At 44.1% G+C, this 25,276-nt stretch overlaps 1 protein-coding gene across 1 annotated transcript in view; it reads right to left on the bottom strand.

The window, feature by feature from the left end:
- The window catches only part of RFX6 (regulatory factor X6), a 35,664-nt gene extending 19,141 nt beyond the window's left edge, over positions 1-16,523 (bottom strand). Inside the window, exons 1-6 of the mRNA XM_064170149.1 lie at positions 16,325-16,523; positions 15,979-16,135; positions 14,098-14,221; positions 12,435-12,496; positions 5,204-5,281; positions 3,253-3,280 (exon numbers count right to left, since the gene is read on the bottom strand). Of these exons, the coding sequence (XP_064026219.1) occupies positions 3,253-3,280; positions 5,204-5,281; positions 12,435-12,496; positions 14,098-14,221; positions 15,979-16,135; positions 16,325-16,523 (648 nt within the window). The remainder of the gene's footprint in view (positions 1-3,252; positions 3,281-5,203; positions 5,282-12,434; positions 12,497-14,097; positions 14,222-15,978; positions 16,136-16,324) is intronic.
- Between the last annotated feature and the right edge of the window lie 8,753 nt (positions 16,524-25,276).

Raw genomic sequence — 25,276 nt, 5'->3', positions numbered from 1 at the left:
TCCTGTCAATACTTTTTGTACTGCTCTAATTGTCTATTAGTATCAGGAGGTTTGTCTTTTTTTAATAACAGGAGTAATCTTAATGATTTTATTATGCAATTACCCGTGGAATATATTAAAAGCTCTGATTAAAAGTGATTAGTTCATTTAAAAGAAAGCAGTGATGGTGGTGGGAGGTTTAAGGGAAGATAATCTGCAATATTGTTTTTTACCTTGCTAATGGATTTATGTGACTATGTCTCGGTTCTAGGCTTAATATTTTAACCCACTGCCACTTGCCCTTTCAATTTAATGCCATCTGTTTCTAATGGCCATTTAACATTAAGATAATGACAGTAATATTATCTGCCTAATTAACCATGCAGTCTCTAATGGTGCACTAACTGGTTTAGATAAAAGAATTTGCTGATATCTCCCCTTACAGAGAGAATACTAGAAAATGTGATAAAACATACCAGAAGTAAACAGTGTCCCTGGCACTCAATAAGTGTTCATTCAAATGCCATTTGCTCAGTATATTTAGACAATCAGGGTTTTAACATCTTTTCAATGTCTTTATGTTCCCACTGAGAATTACACCTTATGCAATCATTGTAAATCTTTCTGGAACAGCTAATTGCATGTCTTCTCAGGCAAATGGGTGAAGGATATCACTTGTTCACTTTAATGGAAAGTATGAGGCCAAATTTTCAGGATGCTGAGATTGGTAAAATGGAGTTTTCACCATGAAAGGTGTTTTGTTCCTTTAAGAGCTGCCTGGATAATTTTCAGACAACACAGAGGTAAACAACCAAGAATTCATGACTGATTTCGTAGAACTTATTTCATGCAGTGGCTGAGATTGGAATGGACCTCAGAAATCATCTACTCCAACCTTGCCATCAGGGATAGGGATGCCTTTCAACTAGGCTCAGCTGCTCGAGGCCTCATCCAACCTGGCCTTGAACACCCCCCCACACACACACCCCCAGGGAGGAGGCATCCACAACCTTCCTGGGTAGCCTATTCCAGAGTCTCACTGTCCTTGTACTGAAAGTTTTCTTCCTAAGATTCATTCTAAACTCAGCTTAAAACCATTCCCTCTTGTCCTGTTGCTAGACACCCACATCAAAAGTCCCTCTCCAGCCTTCCTGCAAGATCCCTTCAGGTCTTAGAAGGCAGCTCTAAGATCCCCCTGGAGTCTTCTCTAGGCTGAACAATCCCAGCTCCCTCAGCCTATCCTCAGCAGAGGTGTTCCAGACTTCTCTGATTCCTTTTCTGGGAAGAGAAAAGTGTTGAACTTTGGGACAGAAACAAGATAGGTTACTGGGACTGTCAATTCCCAAACAGCCTGGGAATACCACACCAAAGATGGAAGTAAACATGCATTCATCTATGCCAAGGCAAAGAGACATTTTCCATCCCTTGAGCGACCTCTTCTAGTGGGAAGTGTCCCTGTCTATGGCGAGGGGCTGGAACTAGATGATCTTTGAGGTCCCTTCCAACCTAAACCATTCTATGATTCTAACCCCAAACTCTGAAAGAATGACTGCTCTGGCAGCATTCATGGATCCTTGAATAGGCTGGGGATATCCCACAGCACAAGACTATCCCTTTGTGATAAGATAGCTGACTATCTGAAGAGGGAAAATGCAGCAGATCTAATCTGTCTGAACCTCACTCAAATACGTGACATGATGCCACCATGGGAAACAATTGGTTACACTGCTGAAACTGGGGATCAGTACCAAAATGTCAGATGGTTTAGAAGCTGGCTCCAGCTGAAATGCTAACAAGTTTTGTTGACAGGGAAACTGCTGGGCTGAAAACAGATTGAAGATTCTCAAAGATCAGCCTCGGGGCTGAACTCATTGAACGTTTCATAGAATAAATTGGCTGACATGAGCCAATAAAATCATCAATAAAGAGGAAGATTAAGAGGTCACATACAAAGTTCTGGAGATAATGACAATAAAGTGGATGAAAATCAATAGAGCAAAGCTCCACTTTCAGGGACCAATGAGAACTTTTGCTATCAGCTAGGAGTTGCTTATCTGGAAATGAGAAATGAGAAAGACTTGCAGTTTATCAGTTGATCACAGAGGTTGTGTTTAGTCTAGTAAATTAAATGGTGTCAGGAATTCTTAAGAGTATTGTCCAGCTTGGCCCCTGGCATTCCTTTGGCCCATGCCAATTAGCATTGTCCCAGACAATTCCTAGTCATGCTCCAAAAGCTGCTGCCTAGTAGGGACTTTTCTCTGTGGCAACGGGGCTGAAATGTGCCTATGTTGTTTTGTGGGTTCAGAATTTGGGTAATGTGTGTGCAGGTTATTCCATGCCAGTAGAAACTCAGAGACAAAAGAAAAAAGGCTCCTGGGAGCAATCCTTAAGCCTTAATGGAAAAGAGTCCATATTTTTTTACAGCCAGAAGGACAGTGACTATAGCAGTAATGAAAAACGAGCCTACTGGTGCAAAACCAAACCAAACCCAAACACAGCTCTAGGTTTCATCAGAAGAGATATTTACAAGAGAAAATTGCAGTCTTCCTTTTTTTTTTTTTTTTGCTATAGAGACATTCAAATTGAAACAAGAAGAGTTAAAGGCTGTAAGGCTGATTAGAAGTGAGTAAACTCTGCTCTTTGTTCTGTCTTGCAAGCAAAAGCAGCAAAAAGACATCACAGGAAGATGTCACAAAGAGCAAAAAAATTAAAGACACTCCTGAACATGAGGTGTAGAATCCAGGAGGTAGAGAATTCCAGCCAGATAAATGAGAGTTTGTAAAAGCACTCCTGCAAAACTAATGGATGCAAAAAGAATTAAGCTTGGAGTTTGATCCTTTGCTTAACAGTCTCTGTTATGAAGCTGTGTTTGTGGGGAATTGGATCGCTACAATAACCCCAGAAGGTGTCTTCCAATCTTATTTTTCTTTGAATATTTAGGAGCAGCTAAATACTCAGCTTCATGAGGATGAAGAAGAGGAAGATGAAGAGAAAGAAGAAGAAGATGAAGAAGAGGAAGAAGAAGAAGGGGAAGAAGAAGAAGGGGAAGAAGAACAAGAAGAAGAAGAAGGAGAAGGAGAAGGATAATGAGAATGAGAAGGAGAAGGAGAAGGAGAAGAAGGAGGAGAAGGACGAGAAAGAAGAGGAGGAGGAAGACAAAGAAGAAGAGGAGGAAGAAGAAATGCAGTGACAAATGTAATTTTGAAAGCAATGGATGTGAAGGAAACCACAGATCACACAATATCTGGACAGGAAACAGGTTACAGCACTTACCTCATTCTTTAACTTGCTCCCAGAGAACCTTTGAGAAACAAACATATTGAATTATTTTTTCATGAGCAGAGCATTTTACAGCTTGTATACACCCACACATTGATTACAGATCTACAAAACAGAGCAGTTCTAATGAGATTGAGGGAAATATGATCATTTTGCTAAGTGAAGGCACACTTTTTTCTCAACTTCTTTCAGCAGCTTGCATGTTAAGAAACCTTCTCATGTCTTCTAAAATGTGAGGATTCAGATCATTGCTCAAGCACTGAAGGATATAATCAGGTTTGAATTAGACATTCAAGATTTAAGCAACCAAACAGGCCCCTTCCCCATTCCATTCCTCTGACAAGCTGTCTGCTAGCATGCAAGCCTTGTGGTAAAGGCCTCCGTACTCCTATGCTTGTGCAAGGGTGCAGCATGATCTGATAACCACTATCAACACAGGTATTCTTCCTTCCTGTTTCTGACCCCAGCAGGAACCACTTTTATAGCTCACCTACCAGAACAGACACCAAGCAAAGGGCAGGTTTTATGATGGATCATTATGTGCAGCAGACAGGGAGATTCACTCTAAATCTCGAAGCCCTACATTGCTTAACTCTTTCCATACTCAGAAGCTTCTTAATCCCAGCCTGCTGTGTCGTACTCTTGACACAGCTGAATCCAACTACAGTGATGGACAGTGTAAAATGAGCATTAAAGCTTCTGCCCTAAATCAGCTAGGGAGGCATTCTGACTGCTAGACCCTGACAATTCAGCATCTCATACATGAGAGGTCAAGTCCTAACAAAGAAAAGGCTTCTAACTAGTCAATCTAGTGAATACTGAAGATTTGGGAGAGTACCTATGCCATCTATATGTGACTATACACCATCAGAAACCCAACTGTGGGCAACTTTGCAGAAGTTCCACTTTACTTGCATTCACTGCTGCTAGACTGCACAAGGATAGAGCTTTACATGAAAAATAGAAGTGGCTGACATAAAGCTGAGGGCCCACTGTGTACCAGCAACACCTCTGCAGCTCTGGATAAACAGTGGGCAAGGAAATTACATATTCCAGTCTATTATACCTTAAGCCTTGCAGAGGAGGGAACCCTCCTTTTATGCATAATTGGCAACATTACCTCCAATTTCTACACTTGTCCTATTGTTTGGAGAAATTCTCTTTGGATATAATCTAAACCTGCCAGAAGCTGAATTTTCTCTGTGTGCTTATAAACTCATTTACTCCTTTCCTTTCTCAGAGTCCTCACTCACAAAGGTATAGTCCCACAGACAATGAAAGTCATCATTCAAGCCATATGTGAACAGAGACATTTGTTTTATGAACTATTAATCTTTGGCAAACCAACAGGCAGCTATCGTAACATATTGATCCTGTTAGCTGTCCCTTAAATAAATATAATTAGAGCTTCCTGGGTTAGGTTTAAACTGATATTAGCCAGTCAAAGGACCTGTAAATATTAATCCACATTGACCCCTCCCTCCTGCCCACAGGTGCCAGCTTCACACCATTCTCCAGATGTTTCATAATGAGAAGCTGTCCTGGGGAAAGAACTCAGAGGGTGCTACACAAGCAAACAAAATGAGACAAGTGTTCTGGAAATGGTGTTTTGCTGCCTCACATGAACCTGAAGAGATCCTTTGCTATTACAAGTTGGTGCAACTCTACACTGACTGCAGCGGGGCCACACTGGAAGACACTGGCAAAAGATCCAGAGCAACCTCTCAACACAAAATCAATGTTTATTTTAAGGAGCAAACTGATATTGAAATCTGGGTATGACAGATATTGAGATATGCAGCAATAGTAGTTCTGGTATCAATAAAATCCAGCATCCTACAAATACCTTCCTAAGGGAAGGCTAAAATGAAACTTTCAAAGGCTAAAATGAAACTTTCAAAGGCTAAAATGAAACTTTCTTGGCCTAAATCTCAGAAGTCAGTACCTGGTTAAGCCTTTCCCAGAATACACAGAGTGGTAGTATGCACTGCTTTCTTTAATGCCAATTCCATAATAGTGATATCTGTGGAAGAACAAAAAGAGAGAGGGATGTTTATGAGTATCCTAGCAAGTAAAGCAAACTGTCACGTTGATTGTAAATGCTTTTCTTAACAGTGTCCACCAATTCCTTTTGCTGACATGAAACCATATCTTGTCTTACAGAAAACAATATTGGCACGATCCAAAAGTCAAGGATAAGATCTCCTTTACAAGCATTTTCTCTCTTACAAGACTGTAAAATCTCCTAAAACATGTTATATCTCTTTTCCCTCTTGTCCATTCTCTTCCATTTAACTTCGTTTGTTGAAAGGGTGCTGGGATTATCTCCCAGGTTTATTACTATTACATAGAGTCAGTCCCACAAGCCAATTCTTACTTCCAAGAAGCTCATCAACGTATCCTACTCTTCAGCCTCCTGCAAATAAAAAATGCTAACATGTCATTCATTCATTCATTCATTCATTCATTCATTCATTCATTCATTCTTCTCTCAGCTTGTAGGCTGATTCACTCTGAATTATTTAGCCACTTGAGTAATCCTCATCCGTGTCTGTTTCCACTGCAGCTCTCCTGGAGATCTCTGCCCCCAGATTGAGCTGGAAGAAGGAAAAGTGCCTGTCACTCAGGTTCTGCAAGTGCTGACCCAACACCTTAACCAAAGACACTAAAGAAGCTGGGGTGGTTCTAAGAAAACTGGCTATGAAGTAGATACTTACTGATGTCCATTGATTTTGTTACAAAAGAGGTGACCCTCAGGAGAAGGGCAGAAGAGCAAGCTGAGGGCATCTCTTTATTGGTCATAGCAAAGTTTACCTGGGTTCATCTATCAAAGGTGATAGGCCCTGTCTTATAAATACCACGTGACAGATTTAAAACCTGATTGTGTTAAACCAAATTTGTCTAAGACTGTTATGGACAGTATGCCCAGGTTCATTTATTTTTAACTAAAATCAGCTTGAAAACACACCATGACAGTGTTTTAGCCAAACTGTTTCACAGCAGCACTCATATTTCAAGTGCACTGCATGCAAACCAAGGCTGCTGCACTGATTTCACTGAGGTTTCTCAAAAGCTAGGAGAAATGCACTCTTAAGACAAAGCCCCAAGCAATAGCTCATGGACCACATAAATACAAACTTTCAGCTCATCTCTGCTCATCTTAGTGATGCCCATTCAAGATAATCACAACCTTACTGTTTGTTCTTGGATGGGACAGCGACAGGTAAAAGCAAAACTCTCAAAAGGCTTCTATTTGAAAAGCTGACTAAAGGCACTAGATACAAATCACAGTTAAGAAAATGCTAATTGGGGTGATATATTTGCTGAGCCTAAGTGGCTGAAGCAGTCAGTGCTCAGTCTGTTGTGTGCATTCAGGATTTTAGAGCCAAGCAAGGGGGCAGAAAGTGGTTGCTGTTACCTATGACAGCTTTTACTGCTCGTCCGAAAGCAACTCATCCGCACTGGCACCACGAGATGCAGTGGTACCTGGGGACTGACAGGAAGCTTAAAAGCTTCTCCTCTACTTCTTTACTGATAGTTTTCCTGCCCTGCAAGTGTATGTTTATAGGGGATGGTGATGTGAAGTGACTACTTCTAAATACCTTTTGATAGAAGCTCAGACATAGGATCACCTGCTCGTAACAGTTTCCTTTCTACCCATTAAAGTGAGAGTTGGCTGATCCAAGTGACACCTCAAGGTGATTTAGGGTGCCAATGGGACCTTTCATGAAATGTCTTACTGCTAGGCTCTTGTCCTCCACTTCACATGTGGTATTGTATTGTATGTTTTAAGCTCAAGTCCTGAAGATTTTCATCCACTACTTATCATTTAGGAGTATTAAATCCTGAGGCAAAGACTTAAAATCATAGAATCAACCAGGTTGGAATTGACCTCCAAGATCATCCAGTCCAACCTAGCACCCAGCCCTACCCAGTCAACCAGACCATGGCACCAAGTGCCTCATCCAGCCTTTTCTTGAACACCTCCAGGTGACTCCACCACCTCCTTGGGCAGCAATTCTTATTGCAGATAGAGTTGACAGAGGTCTGACACAAATGCTAAAGGCATGAACATTCTTTCCTCCTACAGGAAAATGAAGGCATGTAACAAGTGGCATTAGAGGTACTGAAGCCACACATGTATGGACCCTGGGAAACAACAGCCAACAGTTCAGTTGTGCACTGAACAAGATGAAAACCAAAATAGAGCTGTGACCACTTCTTCAACAATGATATCTGCACATTTGTCACTGGCTTACATCTCATTCCAACATCCTGAATCTCCAGGTTTAAATGATGTGCCATTTTAAAACGTCTACAACTAAAACTTCACCCTTTTATCACAAATTTGGAATCTCCCTCCCTGCTAAAGTAGGAGGGGGACAGAGGTGAGGAAAAGCATTACAAAGTTAGGGTCCAATAACTAGATTATTCAACACCTAATTCAATAGAAGTGTATTTGGGCTAGGAAGAGGAACTGCTGCGTGGAGTCTCAGATTTCCAGTGGTAGGCATGGAACTTGTTCCTGCTCTGGACTGTGACATTTTGTTACGTAGAGAATAAATCTTTCCAGTACCTATTCTGTGTGCACTGAAGGCACAGCACTTATTCTGATTTCCTTCAGTGACTTCTGTAGTTGAACTTTTAGTCCTTAAAAAAAAAAATATATATATACATCTTTCCAGCCATGACACAGAAGCAATTAAGAAAACACACTCTGCACTTTTCAAGCTCTGTCTGGCACACTTCATGTCCAGAGAAGGGCGATGAGGCTGGTGAGAGGCCTTGAGCACAGCCCTACGAGGAGAGGCTGAGGGAGCTGGGGTTGTTTAGCCTGGAGAAGAGGAGGCTCAGGGGTGACCTTATTGTTGTCTACAACTACCTGAGGGGAGGTTGTGGCCAGGAGGAGGTTGCTCTCTTCTCTCAGGTGGCCAGCACCAGAACAAGAGGACACAGCCTCAGGCTGTGCCAGGGGAAATTTAGGCTGGAGGTGAGGAGAAAGTTCTTCCCTGAGAGAGTCATTGGACACTGGAATGGGCTGCCCGGGGAGGTGGTGGAGTCGCCGTCCCTGGAGCTGTTCAAGGCAGGATTGGACGTGGCACTTGGTGCCATGGTCTAGCCTTGAGCTCTGTAGTAAAGGGTTGGACTTGATGATCTGTGAGGTCTCTTCCAACCTTGGTGATACTGTGATACTGTGATACTGTGACATGAACATTTTTCTTCTCTTACAATCCAAAGTCATTAGCTCTACAGTTCATCTTAGGCTCCCTGTTGAGAACAGACACCCTGATAATGTCCTTAACCTGCTAAACTTCTTTCTGCCACTTTGTATGCCTGTTTCTATGTCTATCTACAGTCTACATGCATTTTCCTATTTCTACTTGTACTGTGTAATGATTCCAATGCAGCCAGTCAGCATAGTGAGTTTATTCTCATTTTTTACCACACCTTTTAAGGAACAAGCTGAATTGCTTTCCTCTTTTAATTTCATGGGTTTGTTGTAACATCTGTTCCTATGCAACTAGTAGCCCTGATTTTAGCATACACTGACACAAATGACAGCTGATAAGGAAATGATAGGCTTAAGCTGTTCAGGGACTTGCAATAACTTGTTATCACGGGGCCAGCTGCCATATCAGTTTTATTAACCCACTAAATCACTCCTAATAAATAAGATAATAGTTTTTTTTCAGACATGATGGATAAAAGCTAAGATTCATCATTGATCAAAGTCTACAAAGAAATTAAATTGTAACTTGAGCTCAAACAGTCTGTGTGTGTAGGGACTAAGCAGTATGCACGTCCTCCTGAAGAGCTGCTCCAGGCAATTCATTACATCTGAATACTAGCAGTGGCCACAGTATGTTCAACATCACCTGTGCAAAAAGGCAGATTTGGAACTTGCTGCATAGACAACTGTTGCTTATGAAACTCTAATCTAGAAGAGCAGTTTATAGTATTTATCATGCTTGGTCTTCTTCCACTCAGTAACAGAGAAAACTTCCCCTACCTTCAATAGTCTGGAGTGATTAGCTTGGGTATGACATGAATGAATGTGGTTAACAAGATGATATTCCATGTGTTGGTGCCTTTTTGGCCAAATGTTTTAGTATGAGTTTAGTATTGATACTTCAGTGCAAATGGGATCTTGGAGGCAAACACATAGGGAAGGACTCTGACTCAAAGCTTTCTTCGACTCATATTTAAGACTATGCCTTATCCAGACCCAGAAATGACAAATGCTGCTTGGAACTAGAGGAACTAACATTTGTGTACCTCACACCTTGACCAGCACCTGCATCTCACAACTTAGAATAGGAGTTCTTTCTCAAAATTCATGCTCATGAGAATGCTAGGAAGAGCTTGACCTTGTTTCAGTGTGGAAGGAACTGCCATTTTTCTTTCAGGCTTTTGCAGCATCTGGCTCCTGGACAATGATGAGAGCTCCTAAGCAATTTAGCCATATGAAACACCACTGTCAGCATAATTAGTACTATTACTGCTCCTCCTAACATTGTATGGAAGTAATGACAGCAACAACAGAAATAAAACAATGTCATTACAATGCCATGCTTAAAAGAATGGCATTTATTGGCTCCTAAGAAGTGTCTTTTACCAGTCAAAGTAACCTACCTGTTTCACACAGAAACAGCTTACAACATTTAGAGCTCGTGCTAGTATTAAAGCAGAGAGAACTAGCCCTAGCCATTTGCTGAAATTGATGAGCAGTCACTTTAATGGCTTATTCATTTAATGGAAATACTTCAGTTACTGTTTTTTTGTGTGACTAACTGCTACCTGGTGCAAGCAAGTAGTAATTTGCTCCTCAGTGAGCCTGCAGTTCTGAGAGGAATATGGCCTACAACATCAGAGATAGACAAGATGACCAGAGAACATTATTTATCCTTCCACTTCTCTATGACTACCTGCTGCTGTGCTTAGTCTCTGAACTAGAGATATTGTCACTTGTGCCTTCTCTAAGGTCCTTTCTTGTACATCAAGAACAGTGCAAATATAATTTAGTGGAAATGAGAATGGTAGGGCAAAAGGCTCAGAGGAAAGCTGTTGGGGAAAAAAAAAAGAAACAAATGCCAGATGTTCAAACAAAACCTGCTGATGCCTCATCCCCTTGAGGAAACTGTTCAAGAACAGTTAATCCATATGAAAATGGGGCACATAATGCCACCAAGGTCAGTAAAGATATGGGATCTGATGAAGAAGTGTTGGGCATGAGGTATTTCTGTGATAATGCTGTTAAACATTTGAGAGAAAAGGGATACAGTGACACATGCCCCCAAACAATTCATCTTGTAGCTGTATTCCCACGGTAAAAACTAGACTTGAAGCATACTCCTTTACTTAAGAGAAGTTGTTTTACTGTGCTTTAAATTATGCAGACACAAGCTATGTTTTGGAAGTTTGGATCCTGATTATCAGTTCATTAGACATGACAGAACAAAAACAAATGAGCGTATGAGAGACTTCTCTTGTACCATCTCATTTGTTGTACCTTGAAAATGGTTCTTCAAATATGTTTGGTTATGAACCTGAGTAAGACTTAACCAAGGCATTGATTAATTGGTAGATTGCTAAATATTGATATACAGATGATGACTGACAGATTCCTAAAAGCCTAAACATAGCTCCCACAAATGCCCATTTGCAAAGCTAAGTGTCTGCATCAGCTTGTCCTTATAACCACAGCTGGCAACACACAAAATTCTTCTTCTCCCCTCTAAGTAAGCTTTCTAATAGTAACCATCCTCAAATCTCCTCTCTATTCAGCATCCATAGGTCATCTACAGAAAGAGAAACCAACTTCAGTTCCAGTTTTCCTCTCTACAGTGCAGATTGTGTACTCTCTCCTGAAAAACACTCATGGATTACATTATGTATGAAACAATTACACTAAGTTGCTCCAAAGTGACCTTCTTGTGGCCTTCCAGGATCTGAAGGGGGCCTACAAAAAAGCTGGGGAGGGACTTTTAGGCTCTCAGAGAGTGACAGGGCTGGGGGGAATGGAGCAAAGCTGGAGATGGAGAGATTCAGCCTGGACATGAGGAGGACGTTGTTGAGCATGAGAGTGGTGAGAGGCTGGAATGGGTTGCCCAGGGAGGTGGTTGAGGTCTCATCCCTGGAGGTGTTTAAGGCCAGGCTGGCTGAGGCTGTGTGCAGCCTCATCTAGGGTAGGCTGTCCCTGGCCATGGCAGGGGGGTTGGAACTGGCTGATCCTTGTGGTCCCTTCCAACCCCGACTGATTCTATGTTTCTATGAATCTAAGTTGTGTAGTTATTTGTTTCAGAGGTTTTATGAATTACAGCTTCACAGGTTGCACTGGGTTGGAAAAGACCCTTCAGGAGTTACCTCATCCAACCCCCCCTGCAACAAAAAGCAGACACATACATTCTTATCAGTTTAAGAAAATACTTTTTTCCCCCCTAATGTCTTTACAGTAATCTGCATTATCATGCAGTGAACACAAAGGAAGTTGCTAGGTTTGCAGAAGGCAAATAAAATCGCAGTTAAACTGCATATTACTTAAATCATAGAATCATAGAATCAAGCAGGTTGGAAGAGACCTCCAAGATCATCCAGTCCAACCTATCACCCAGCCCTAACCAATCAACTAGACCATGGCACTGAGTGCCTCATCCAGTCTTTTCTTGAAGACCCCCAGGGACGGTGCCTCCACCACCTCCCTGGGCAGCCCATTCCAATGCCAATCACTCTCTCTGTGATGAACTTCTTCCTAATATCCAGCCTATACCTACCCTGGCACAACTTGAGACTGTGTCCCCTTGTTCTATTGCTGGTTGCCTGGGAGAAAAGGCCACCCCCCACCTGGCTACAATGCCCCTTCAGGTACTTATAGAAAGATAAGCAGCTGCAACAAAGATGCATGCATTATATAACATTTTTCCCCATATGTAGCATTTTATCATATTTGCCACAAATGCATGGTTCTGTAACTATAATTACAGCTTTTAGAAGCTCAACCAGTTTGAGTTTAGAAATCAAGCCTGCAGTAGTGTTTCCAAAGTCCGTATCAGCTTCATCATGCACATTGTCACCTGAATAAAGCCCCCAGCCAGCTCGCATGTGTCACGGAGGCATGGCAGTTAATGCAATGCCTAGATTGGGCACTCTACGTGGAGAGACAGAGAATTGTGTCTTACTTTGAATGGCCTCTTGTTCCAAGCCGCCTCGTGGTAAGGAGAGGGAATTTCTGGCGAATGGTCTACAGAGAAAATAACTGTATCAGTTTCTGACACTTGTGCTGTCTTAGCACCCTGTTCAGTGTAAACGCAGGATCCGATGCACCCCACGAATAAATATTTGTAACACTTTTGCCGCACCGAGCTACTAAGTATGTTTTACACTGCCTATGTCCCTCCATTCTCATCCAGCTTCCTGTGCATCTCCAATCTTCCCACCTATAAACTCCTTTCCACCTCCTCTTCCTTTCCATTTTCACTTCTACCATCTAAAATTCGTCTTTATTCCCCATGTTCCTGCTTCTCTAAAGTACAACTGTGCCTTTGGTTTCAGAGATAGAAGCAGAATCTGGGGAAGCTCTGCCCTCTATCTATTTGTGCTAGTTTGAAGCAGGGTAGAATGTTTTGGTGAGAAAAAGTAGACTGAGACTAGTCTGGGTGATTTCTAAAGTGTGGGGGGTGGGGTACACCCAAACCATCACACTGTTTTGTTTTCCAAGTCAAATGACCAGAAATACTTCATTTTTTTTTCCTTTGAAAAGCATGATTTGAAGCTTAGAGCAAGCAAATATTTACCTCACAGGTACTTCTGTGTCCTCCACTATCAAAGTCTTGGACAGTTTTAAACTTCACTGAAACCCTGTGAAAGTTTCTACGTTGCATGCAATTCTCATTGTGTAATTTAATCCAAGTCAAGCAAAACATTCTGCCACTAGACTCCAGGGATTGAGATGAATGCCTTAAAACCATCCTACCCTCCCTTTAACAAAAAAATTAGGCTTAAAGCAAAAGATTTTAGTCAAAAAGTTGCTCAGCAATAGAAATAGCTCCACTAGATACACCCAAGGGATAAATCACTGCAAAACCAATGTTTAAATGCGAAGCTGATGTCTTCCTTGTTTATACTGGAACTGTGTCATGAAAATTAGAGATCTACTTACTCAGATTATCTGACTTGAGAGGGAAAAAAAATCAGCAAGTGACTATCTTATGAACTGGATTTTAAATCCATTACTATTATTCAATTAAATTAATGCATCTTGCTGTGGATGAACAATGGCTAGAGCAGTAGTGTTTAAAAAAAGAAAGAAAAACAGATGATCCTTGAAGCATTTTTGGTTTCCTATTTCACTAACTACTCAGGATTTAATCTGAAGAGTTCACGTCTGCCTTTCATTAAATGACTTTGGGATCAGCTGTAAAGAAGGGTAGAAAAGAGGATGAATCAACAATTTTTTTTTTTTCATTCAGGAGCTCTTTGTGTTATTAATTTTTATTCCCTTTCTTGGGTCACATCTCACTTTACACTGCCTTTAGTATAATTAAAAGTGTCTTCCATATCAGATCTGCTTTTGTGGAAATAGCCTTATTAATATCATCAAAAGGGAAAAGAAATCAAACCCCAAAGCTCCTGGAGAGAATGTCTTTTTATATGTGTGCTAACAATGAATCAAAGGGAACTTCAGTTTCATTGTCCTAAAGCTGATGCCATGAAATCACTTCATACGGAACAGTGTAGTTAGTCTGATTCCAGGTACATCAGCAGGAGAAAACATGGGAATTCGAGATGAACATTGACTCAGGTGTACTAAATTGACAAATTATGACAGCATTTACTATTTACCTTCCCAAAAGTTGCGGCACAAGCAGGTTCCAGCTTCTCTTTCCTGCAGAAGTCTAAATAATGTGCATAAAGGATACATCTTGGTAAACAAACTCCTTCACAGACAATGTAGTTTTCTTCCAGCCTGTACAGAGAAAGAAACTGCCAGAGTAAGAAGCACCATGCCACATCTCTCACTTCTATTTTCCTTCTGGATTTTGGGATTGGTCTCTCTCTTTTTTTTCCCTTTAATTTTAATGAAGAATTCCTTGAGGGCACACATGAGAGTTTCTCCTGAAGAGAACAGGCACTGCAGGCTGACTCCATGCTAGGTGCTAGGTTTAGTTGGGAAACCTGGGGCCAGGTCCCTCTTCTTAATGAGTCTTTTTTCTATATCTGGACTTCTCTTTATATGACTAAACAATCATTATCTATGAGCCAGTCTTGCTCTGAAATCAAAGTACTAGCTACACTATGAAAGACTTGGGTTTAAGTCTGCCCTTTGAAAGAGCAGGAGCTTCAACTTCCATCCTCTACCCCACTGCATCTTTAACATGTGAGCTAATGTCTCTCTTCTCCCTACTTTTGCTTTGTAATTTCCATGCTAGAGATTAAACAGTTTCTTAACCAAACCACACTGAAATGCAAAGAAATGACTTTCCCCACCCCCCCGCCCTTTCCTTTTCTTCCCCCCCCCCCCCCCCCCCCCCCCCCCCGCCTTTAACGGGTGTATTTTTATGTAACTTTCCAATCAGTGTAGACAATACAAGTGCCTAGTGAAGGTCACTAAAGTAAATCTCTTTAAACTGAGGTAAAACACTGGCTGTCTTCACTTGAACTGAACTCTTGGTAACAGCTGGGTATTTCACAGCTGTCCTGTTTCTTTTCTTTATCAGTTTACATTATTTGCTACTCTTGGGACATTGTGCAATAAATTTATTCTTCAAATTGCACAGATTTGTAAGAAAATACTGGAGTATAAGAATATATGAAATTACTCTAGTAGTAAATGCTGCGTACCAAATGATTTTGCACTGACCTACCAGACTCAAATCATTACAATTTAGGCTTAGCATCCTGATGGAAGCTAGCCTAAGAAACTGGCTAATTTAGTTCTTATTTTTCAGTTAGACAAAACCCAAACCAAACAAAAAATGTCAAAAAAAAACCAACCATACCAAAAAAATCTAACTTTCCAGCCTGCACTTGGTAGCTAAGTTCCATCTAATTTCAACAGCACTCCTCTCTAATTTCAAGTGTGCTTTAACAGAAACATTTAGCAATTAATGTCTGCAGAATATAGCCTCTTATTTGCTTAATTTTTGCATAGATAAAATGAATGCAGGGCTTCTACAGGTAGAAACATTTAATGCAAATACATATATATAAAATGTCAGGGCAAATCTAACAGTTCCAGCCTAAAAGGATAATTAAAACACCTATTCTTAAGTAATGTTTCATTCCTGCATTTTTAAAAGCACACTTCATCAGTAGCCACATCCTGTGAGAAGCTGACAGCGACTTTTGTTAACTTATGTCCCTCTGCTAATTAAAAAATCAGAAAATTGGAGGTGGGTGTCCTTATTTGTAGATGAGGCTTATCCAAAAAAACCCCAAAATCAAGCCAAACAACAAAACCCGAACTAGCCAACCAACGCACAAGCCTGCTAAATGCGAGATGGAACCATCCTTGCCATGTCAGCTTTTAAAGAAAGGTCCCGTGGGGCCTGCCGGACACACTGGTCCGGTCCTGTCGAGGATACGGCAGGGCAGAACCGGGGGTGTCCCAGCCGAACGGACAGATGCGCGGCGCCGAGACGGCTCCGAGCGCCGGTGCTCCGCCGCTACTACCAGCCCCGGGCAGTGGGTCAGCAACTGGGGGTCGCTGCCGCTGAGCCCTACCATTGCAAGGTGAGCTGTGTCTGCTTCTTCTTGTCCTTCATCATCTGCGTGATGCTCTTCTTGGCGGACGGGCTCTGGTCCGTGGTTTTCAGTGCACCGTCGCGAGTGTCCGCATCCTCTTCTTCTTCTGAGAGCGCTTCGCTGTTAAAGCGCGTTTCTGAGCGCCGGAGGGGAACAAGAAGAGAAGCCGGGAGGCATCATTACCATCAGGCCTTTTTACCGGCCACCCTGCCCGATGCGGTCCGAGGCGCCGGCCGAGGCTGGACAGCACCCGTCTGACCTCCCGTCCCGCCGGAGCCCAAGCGACGCTGGCGGGACGGGCGCTTGCCGGCACCCCACCTCTCACCTGATTTGATGCCGGCAGGCAGCGCCGGCTCCGAGAGCCCTCTCTCGGCGCTCGCCGCTGCGCAGAGCCCCTCCTCGGAGTAGGGCAGCAAACCTCGCCCCACCAGGTCGGCGTAGCAGTCCTCCTGCGCCGCGGAGGGCACCGCCTGTGCGGCCGGGAGGTGCAGGAAGGCGTCTTCTTGCTCGGGTCCCTTGGCCATGCTCCTCACCGCCGCCTACTCTGCCCCGCCGCCGAGCAGCCGGCACCCATGGGGCAGCAGGAGGAGAAGGAACGGGACGAGGCGGACGCGACGGCAGCCTTAGGGCGCAGGGGGTTCCGACTGGGGCATGAGCCGTGCGGGGCTCTAACACCGCGGCGGGAGACGGTGTCAGCCGAGCGCCGACGCCGGCAGCGTGATGAGGAGAAGCGAGGCGGGGGCGGCGTTTGGGGGACAAGTGCTGCCCTACGGCGCCGTCCAGGGAGGTCGCATGGCTCCAGCAAGGACAGACGCGGCCGGGGCCCGTAGGCGCCACTCCCTCCTCGCCACACTGCCCGCCGAGGGGACTCCGCTGCTATCGGACAGCCCCGACGAGGTTTTTCTCCGTCCCTGCCTCCTGCCAGCCGCGATGCTCAATCAGGCTGGGTGCGTCTGGACGAGGCACAGCCGAAAGCCCGAGAGACTCAGCCCGAAGCTGATCTGTTAGGTATTTAATGATTAACTCCCTCCAGCAATGGCTCCCGCTGGTGCTGATGCCAGGGGCCAGCTCTCGCCCCTCCGCGACCAAGGCAAGCAAGAGACCGCGGAGCTCCTGCATCCTCAGTGGGTGAAGGCTAGGGCTGGCCAAGGGCACTCTGCTCCTTGCCGCAGCCTCCGAGCACCCAAGAGTGAGTGTCAGGCTGCAAGACCCTCCTGGCCAGCTCTGTTACTGTCAGCATGTCATTATTTCCTAGGGTAATTTTGTGAGTGTTGGAACAAACCAGCTTCATTTTGTACAAATACATCACCAACCTAACAGGTGTATCCTTGCTTTACTGTGTTTCAGCATGCTGAGTAAGGGAGATGGCAGGGAACAGTCACCGGAGATGATCTCTGCTTTTCCCAGAGAGCCAAGCTGTCAGTACAACAGAAAAGTAGCCTGACCACTGCAACATCTACTGCTGTAGAACATCCTAATTAAAGCAAAATCTTGGGTGCTGTGCTTCTCCCGGACAAGGCCTGGGAAATGGTATCATGGCTTGTGGTGGCAAGCAGCCCTGAAATGCTCTATCAGATGAAGAATGCTAGAAGCATTCTTCTAGTCATCATCTAGAGCTGGGCTGTCACAAGCACGAAGCTTAGGATGGGCTGCCTGTTCTTCTACTCACAGTTATCTGTGGCATCTCAAGTCGTTCATCCTAGCAGTACAGAGCGGCAGAGTATTACCACTTCTGCTCCTGCACAGATGCCTTATGACACCAGCTGTCAGCTATCACACCTCCATCCAACAAACCCTGAGGTGTGCTCATATCTGCCAAAAGAACCAGAACCATATAAGTATGAATGATGGACTTCAGACATTAGGAAGCTCTGTGAGAGAGTAGCTGCCAGCATTGCCCAGAAACCTACAGCATGTGAACTAGATGGTGCTGGTTGAAATGCCTCAGACTGGGGCAGTGGCAGTGGCACTCACAGCAGACTTGCTTTTTAACCTCACTTCTGATGGTTGTACAGTGATGGAGCCCTTTCTTTTTTGGTTCACAGATACTTTGAATGCCAGAAAATTGCACCTGGAATCATGGACTCACTCCCCTATTCCAATCTAGAGTGACTACAAGGGCTGTTGATTTTAATTTGTTGGATAGAAGCTAATTCCTGATTTTCTGTTGTTGTAATCTCAGAAGTGTTCATCCTGATGGAGAGTTCATAATTCGTATAAACAAACTATACTGCTTTCAGTGTGGCTTAGCACTCTCATCCTTGTACTCTTTTCCAAGGCCAGTGTCTCACTTGGCCTGGGGGAGCCCAAGGACAATCCATATAAGGCATGCTGCCCAAGGAAGCAAATCATCCTCTTGCAAATCTGTTTTGCTTTCTAGAGTCATAGAATCAGTCAGGGTTGGAAGGGACCACAAGGATCATCCAGTCCCACCCCCCTACCATGAGCAGGGACACCCTACCCTAGATCTGGCTGGCCAGAGCCTCATCTAGCCTGGCCTTAAACACCTTCAGGGATGGGGCTTCCACCACCTCCCTGGGCAACCTGTTCCAGGCTCTCACCACCCTCACCCTGAAGAACTTCTTCCTAACATCCAGTCTGAACCTACCCATTTCTAGATTTGTTCCATTCCCCCCAGTCCTATCACTATCTGACATCCTGAAAAGTTCCTCCCCAGCTTTCTTGTAGGCTCTCTTCAGATACTGAAAGGTCACAATAAGGTCACCTTGGAGCCTTCGCCTCTTCAGACTGAGCAGCCCCAACTCCCTCAGTCTCTCATTGCAGAGCATCTCCAGCCCTCTGACTATCCTCATGGCCCTTCTCTGGACACCTTCCAGCACATCAACATCCCTCTTGTAATAGGGGCTCCAGAACTGGATAGAGTACTCCAGGTGGGGCCTCACCAGTGTGGAATTAGAAGGGGAGGATCACTTCACAGAAGGCCACTTCTGTCTGTACTGAGACCCTAGAAACTCTTGCTTAGCTTCAGGTGAATTTTGTAATGGGGTAATCTCAACAAAATCATAGAACAGTTTCATTTGGAAAGGATTTCTAAGGTCATCAAGTCCAACTATCAACCTAAGACCACCATGGCCATTAAACCATGTCCAGAAGAGCCATGTTCTGTTATACAGCCTGGAGTAAATGCTGAGAGACATTCACTGTATAGCACAGTAGGATTATTTTCCAACACTTCACAGGTGAAATATCTTTTACATTGACATTCAGCTATGTAATGGTGCTGCAGAGTTCCTTTTTCTTGCTGCCAACACCCCACATTGAAACAAAACCTTTTCAACTTTATATCAGCATCACTTACCAGTAACAACAATCTACTTGAAGGATTCTGCATGTCAAAGTGAAAAATGTTTGGAAGACAAATGCAGCAATAGAAATGCAATTTGTTATTGATCTGTTCCTGGGTAACTTGACAGTGTTTACGTCAGTGTTGGGAACTGTTTCACCTCCTATCTTCCCCAGACAAATGAACTGCCTAGAAGCTCTGATACAGTGTTGGTGTCAGGCTTATTTGGTAGAATCTAACACCTATTTCTTTCCCAATGTGCTGGCTGTACAAAAACAGCACAGTGTGGTGCACCCCAGCTTACTACAAGGGAATAATGAAGTAATTTCTCATTAGCATCAATGTTTGGCTTTCTCTGCCTGGACACAGCAGGAACTTAGCTCCTTCCTGACAAATTTATTCAGCAGAGAAGCTTAGTTTCCTTTGTTGGGTACAAAATGCTGGCATCCAGTAGATGGTGATGTTTAATAATCCATTTCCTGCTCCATCTTCAGCTGATAAAGCTAGACATGCCTCTCTGGCTCTTTATATTGGGCTATTTTACTTATTTCCTGTTGTCATAATCACAGCATCAGAGGAGGTCAGGTTTTGGAAGGGACCCAAGGAGATCACTGAGTCCAACCCCCCTGTCAGAGCAGGACCACACAATCTAGCTCAGGTCACACAGGAACACATCCAGACAGGCTTTGAAAAGCTCCTGAGAAGGAGACCCCACAACCAATCTGGGCAGCCTGTTCCAGTGCCCTGGGACCCTTCCAGTCAAGAAGTTCCCCCTTGTTTTGAGGTGGAACCTCCTGTGCTGCAATTTACACCCATTGTTCCTTGTCCTATCCTAGGGAGCAGTGAGCAGAGCCTGTCCCCCCCTCCTGACCCTCAGCCCTCAGATATTTAGAAACATTTATTAACCCCCCTCTCAGTCTTCTCTTCTCCAGACAAAAAGCCCCAGGTCCCTCAGCCTTTCCTCATCAGGCAGTGCTCCTGTCCCCTCATCATCCTCGTTGCCCTCTGCTGGACTTTCTCCAGCAGTTCCCTGTCCCTCTTAACTGTGGAGCCCCAAACTGAACACAGTACTCAAGATGGGGTCTCCCCAGGGCAGAGCAGAGTGGGAAGAGAACCTCCCTTGATCTGATGGACACACTGGATGCCCAAATGAAAACTCATTCTGGTTTGGATAGAAGTGAATGCTTCTCTTTTTCTCTCCAAAAAGCAAACTTCCAAACAAATAAACTATCTTTATGTATTTTTTTTACACCAGCCCCTTCACACACACTCAGCAATCATAAGGAGACCCTCTGCTGTAGGCAGCTGAGGTAAACTGCAAGTGGGGACTTCATGGTGTGATCTTATGCAAGCTACATGGAAGTAACAATTTCTTGTGCTTACCTCTCTCTCGAGCTATGTTAGACAGATATCTCAGGTTACTTATCTTGATTTTAACCCATCATTTTTCTTTGGTATGTATTCTTTTATCCCTTGCCAAACTGGGGGAATAGGTCTGTATTCATCTAGGTACGTGCTCCTACAAGCTTGCAGCCTGAACAGCCAGCTCACTGGCCATGTATTTGCACTGTGCTTTGCTGGGCAGCATCCAGGAGAAGAACAGGTGAGTTTTTCACTGGGCAGCTATACAAACATCTCCACTTCTCCTGTGAACGATCCAAGACTAGAACTGAGGTTAGGGAATATGTTCAACCTTGAAGAAGTGGTTTTGAGAGTCTCTGAGATACTCCAAACAATTCTGTTAACAACACTTGTTCTTGTATACTGACCCTGTCTGCAAACAGCTGCTAAATAGGTGTTAACAGAAGCAAACCACTAAAGTCAAGAGACTATTCTCTTTATCTAAAGCTAAGTCCTAAAGGCTCTACCACAACTTGGGTATGGCTCCCTAAAGTGCTGCATTCACAGTCAGCTCACCACTGCTGAGAGGAGGAAGTTGTTCAGCATGAGAGTGCTGAGAGCCTGGACTGGGTTGCCCAGGGAGGTGGTTGAGGCTGCATCCCTGGAGGTGCTTAAGGCCAGGCTGTCTGAGGCTGTGGCCAGCCTGATGTAGGGTAGGGTGTCCCTGCCCGTGGCAAGGGGGCTGGAACTAGATGATCCTTGTGGTCCCTTCCAACCCTGACTGATTCTATGATTCTATGATTTCCCCTTTATGTATCAATCTGCCCATCCTATTCTTCACACACTCACACTGCCATCTTTGTGATAGCTTCAGGAGACTGGCAAAACATTTCTACATCAGTCAAATTCGATGAAATGACAGAAAATAAGACCAGGAACAACAACAACAACAACAATCAAAGCCAAAACCAAACCCAAAAAATCCCCAAATAACCAACCAACCAAAATCCCAACCAAACCCAAAACCTAACAACGTTTCAATGAATTAGGTTAAAGAGGCAGTGTAATGAGAGCCAGGATATGGCTGATGTGATAGATATGAGACTGAGGGAAAGAGAAGGAGGATATGGTAGGATAGATTAGGAAGAAGGCATATGGGAAAAGAGGGAAGCAAAATTTCCTCATGTCTGCAGCAATAACATCTGCTGAACTGCCTGTGGAACTACAGACACGTTCCTAGCTGTCATGGGTGATGCACACCTGGCAGAAGGTGCTTTTTGTATTTATGTAGCCTCCTTTGAACAAATGATCTCACAGAGTCACTGTGCAGCTTCCCAGCTCTGTAATATATAACCAACCTCCTCCTGATTTTTTCTTTGTTTTTCACCCTCATCCCCCCCTCCTTTTTTTTTTTCCTTTATCTCAGCCTTGACTTTCTATCATTTATGGGATGGTGCCAATGTTCTTCTCGATAGGCAGGAAGAGAGGGATGTTGCACTAGGAATCTACTCAGTGCTGTGACTGGGTGTATCTGAGTGTGGCACATTACTGCTTTGGGTAGCTGTGGTTTTCACTCCAGACTGGTCAGCCACAGTCTACTGAAACCTCAAAGACAAGTGCCATCACCTGGAAGTTGCTCAGGCCCTCAGTTATCCTGGAAACAAGACACCTGCTTGTCCTTTTGCGTATCCCCAGTTGTAGCATGCACTTTGTACTGAGATGCAGGTGTGGGGCTGTGAATCTCAGCTTCCTGCATGGAACCAGTTTCATGCACTTGTTAACCTCTGAGTTAAAATAATTCCAGCAAATGCCTTCTAAGGTTAGGTTTGTAGTCATTTCCCCCTAATTCTCACTGATGAAACTGTGCTTGCCAGAAATGAATACATTATAGCCAATAATGTTCAGATTCTGGGGCAGAACATGGGCTGTTTTTCTGCATAATGAATTTGGACAGTATGTTTAACAGCAAACCTGGTATATTGTATTTAATGTCAGAGCAATTGAATGCCAGATCCAAAACCAACTTTGTATATTATATTTGGTGGCAGACAATGTCAGAGCAACTCAATGCCTGATCCACAGGCAATGGTATTCTTCCCACTGCCTTCAATGGGCTCTTGATTAGGTCTTTATTTGCTAAGTAAACAATGGATAAAAGCTCAGTCTGGCACGTGTACACAGCCACAGAAGTATTGTGCTCAGACCACAAGTTCTTGCTGGTAACAGACTCTGGAATCTGCTCAGGAGGAAGATGAGCTCAGATATCTGTGTCAGAGAAGTGACTTTGCTTACTGTCAAAGATCTCTTATTTCAACCACAAAGTAGTCACACCACTTTCAGAGCTTCAGAGTTTCTGTCAGCCTCAGGCAAGATCCTTGGGATAGCTGAGATTGTAGATAGAAGTCCAGCCATACCCCAAGAATGGCACAGTTTAACTCTTCTCATGCTACAGATGATCCTTGTGAGCAAGTCCAGTGGAGGCCACAAAGATGCTCTGAGGGCTGGAGCACCTCTCTTACAAGGACAGGTTATGAGAGTTGGGGATCTTCAGCCTGGAGAAGAGAAAACTTCTAGGAGACCTTGGAGTGACCTTCCAGTATCTGAAGGGGACCTACAGGAGGGCTGGGGTGGGACTATTTACAAGGTGTTGTAATGACAGGATGAATGGGTTTAAACTGGCAGAGGGGAGATTTAAACTACATGTTAGAAAGAAGATCTTATAGTGAGGGTGCTGAACACTGGAACAGGTTGCCAAGGGAGGTTCTGGATACTCTCCCTGGAGATGTTTAAGGCCAGGTTGGATGAGGCCTTGAGCAACCTGTTCTAGTGGGAGGTGTCCCTGTCTATGGTGGAGGGTTGGAACTGGATGAGCTTTGAGGTCCCTTCCAACCTGAACCATTCTATGATTCTATAATTGGTTAGTTGATAAAGAGATGCTAAAGATGCTCAGGAATTGTCAGGTTCCTGGTGGGCAGGATGCTTTCCAAACCACTAGCATTAAATAAGCAAGCTTGTTTATTTCCTACTCTTAACACGCCAAGCCAAAGGAGGCTGAGCATCTCCTCAGCCCCAGCATACCTCAGCTAATCCTTTCCTTCACCCAGAACACCTTCAGCACCACCTGTTCAACTGCTACGTGTTGTGAAAACAGAAAGGTCTTTGCTGCATCTCTTATCAACAGATGAAGAGAACACAGCATTTGTGCAGGGTTTAGCAGGACACCCCACTGAGATCTCAACTACTGTGTGCTGAAGTTAAGGGCATAATGAAGTGATGGGTGGGTTATGGTGATGGTACTGGCTGAGGGGGGGCTGTGACAGACAGGTCTGATTGCTTGTTTTTAGCATGTCTGATGTGCCCTTGCAAGACTCACTTGCTCTGTCTGTAAAATTAAACAGAATAGTTACAAGCTAACTGAACCAAAGGTCATGTAGTCCAAACCCCCCTGCAGTCAACAGGGACATACTCAACTAGATCAGATTGCCCAGAGCCCTCTCAAGCCTCACCTTGAATATCTCCAGGGATGGGGCCACAACCACATCCCTGGGCAACCTGTTCCAGCGTTCCACTATCCCTGTGGTAAAAAAACTTGTCCCTAATATTCAGACTAAATCTGCCCTGTAGTTTGAAGCCAATGCTCCATGTTCTATCATCACAGGCCTTTTCAAACAGTCTTTCTGCATCCTTCTTGTAGCTCCCTTCAGGTACTCGAAGGCTGCTATTAGGTCTCCCTGTAGCCTTCTCTTGTCCAGGCTGAACAACCCCACCCTGTCCTCACAGCAGAACAGGTGATACAACAATCATTGTCAGCCTCAGTCATATCTAATGTGATGTTGGGCAGCTAGGAAAAAAATTGATCAAGTTTTCATGTCCATCCATCTCTGTATTCTGCTTCCCTTCCGGGGATGCACAGTTTAAAAGAGTTTTGTCATTCACAAGTTGATGCAACTCTTAAATTAGATACACAATCACACTACTTGTAAGTGCACTACTAGGGAAAGGGATTTGTTTTGCCCTTTGCTTAACAGTGGATTAGCCACTTAGGTGTCAAAATCAGGCTGCATAATAATTGCTATTAGGAAGGTTCACTTGTGATTGTAGTCAGTTTTATTTGTGGCTGGTTTGGGTTTGGGTTTTCTGTTTGTGCATGAGAAGCAATAATGGTCCCACCATAATCTTGGAGTATTTGAATACAAGGCTGTAGCCTACCACTGGCATTCAAACTTGATATTTCATTTTCCATTGCTCTTTAAGCTGGCCAGGCTGCTCACCATCATTTCTCAGCAGTCCTGGCTCACTGGAGAGGTCCCCTGAGACTGGAAGCTGCCAATGTGATGCCCATTCACAAGAAGGGCTGGAAGGAGGAGCAGGGAAATTACAGACCTGTCATCCTGACCTCAGTGCCAGGCAAGGGCATGAAACAGGTGGCCTTGGGTGCCATCACAAAGCACCTACAGGATGGCCAAGGGATCAGGCCCAGCCAGCAGGGGGTTTGGAAGGGCAGGTCCTGCCTGACCAACCTGATCTCCTTTTATGATCAGGTTCCCTGCCTGGTGAAGTGAGGCAGGCTGTGGGTGTAGTCTACTGGGACTGCAGCACAGCCTGTGACACTACCTGCCTCAACAAGCTCCT

The sequence above is a fragment of the Pogoniulus pusillus genome, chromosome 33 (genome assembly GCF_015220805.1).
Source record: "Pogoniulus pusillus isolate bPogPus1 chromosome 33, bPogPus1.pri, whole genome shotgun sequence".
NCBI classification, from domain to species: Eukaryota; Metazoa; Chordata; class Aves; order Piciformes; family Lybiidae; genus Pogoniulus; species Pogoniulus pusillus.
The sequence above is the reverse complement of the archived record's forward strand: the minus strand, read 5'-3'. Positions and strand labels throughout refer to the sequence as shown.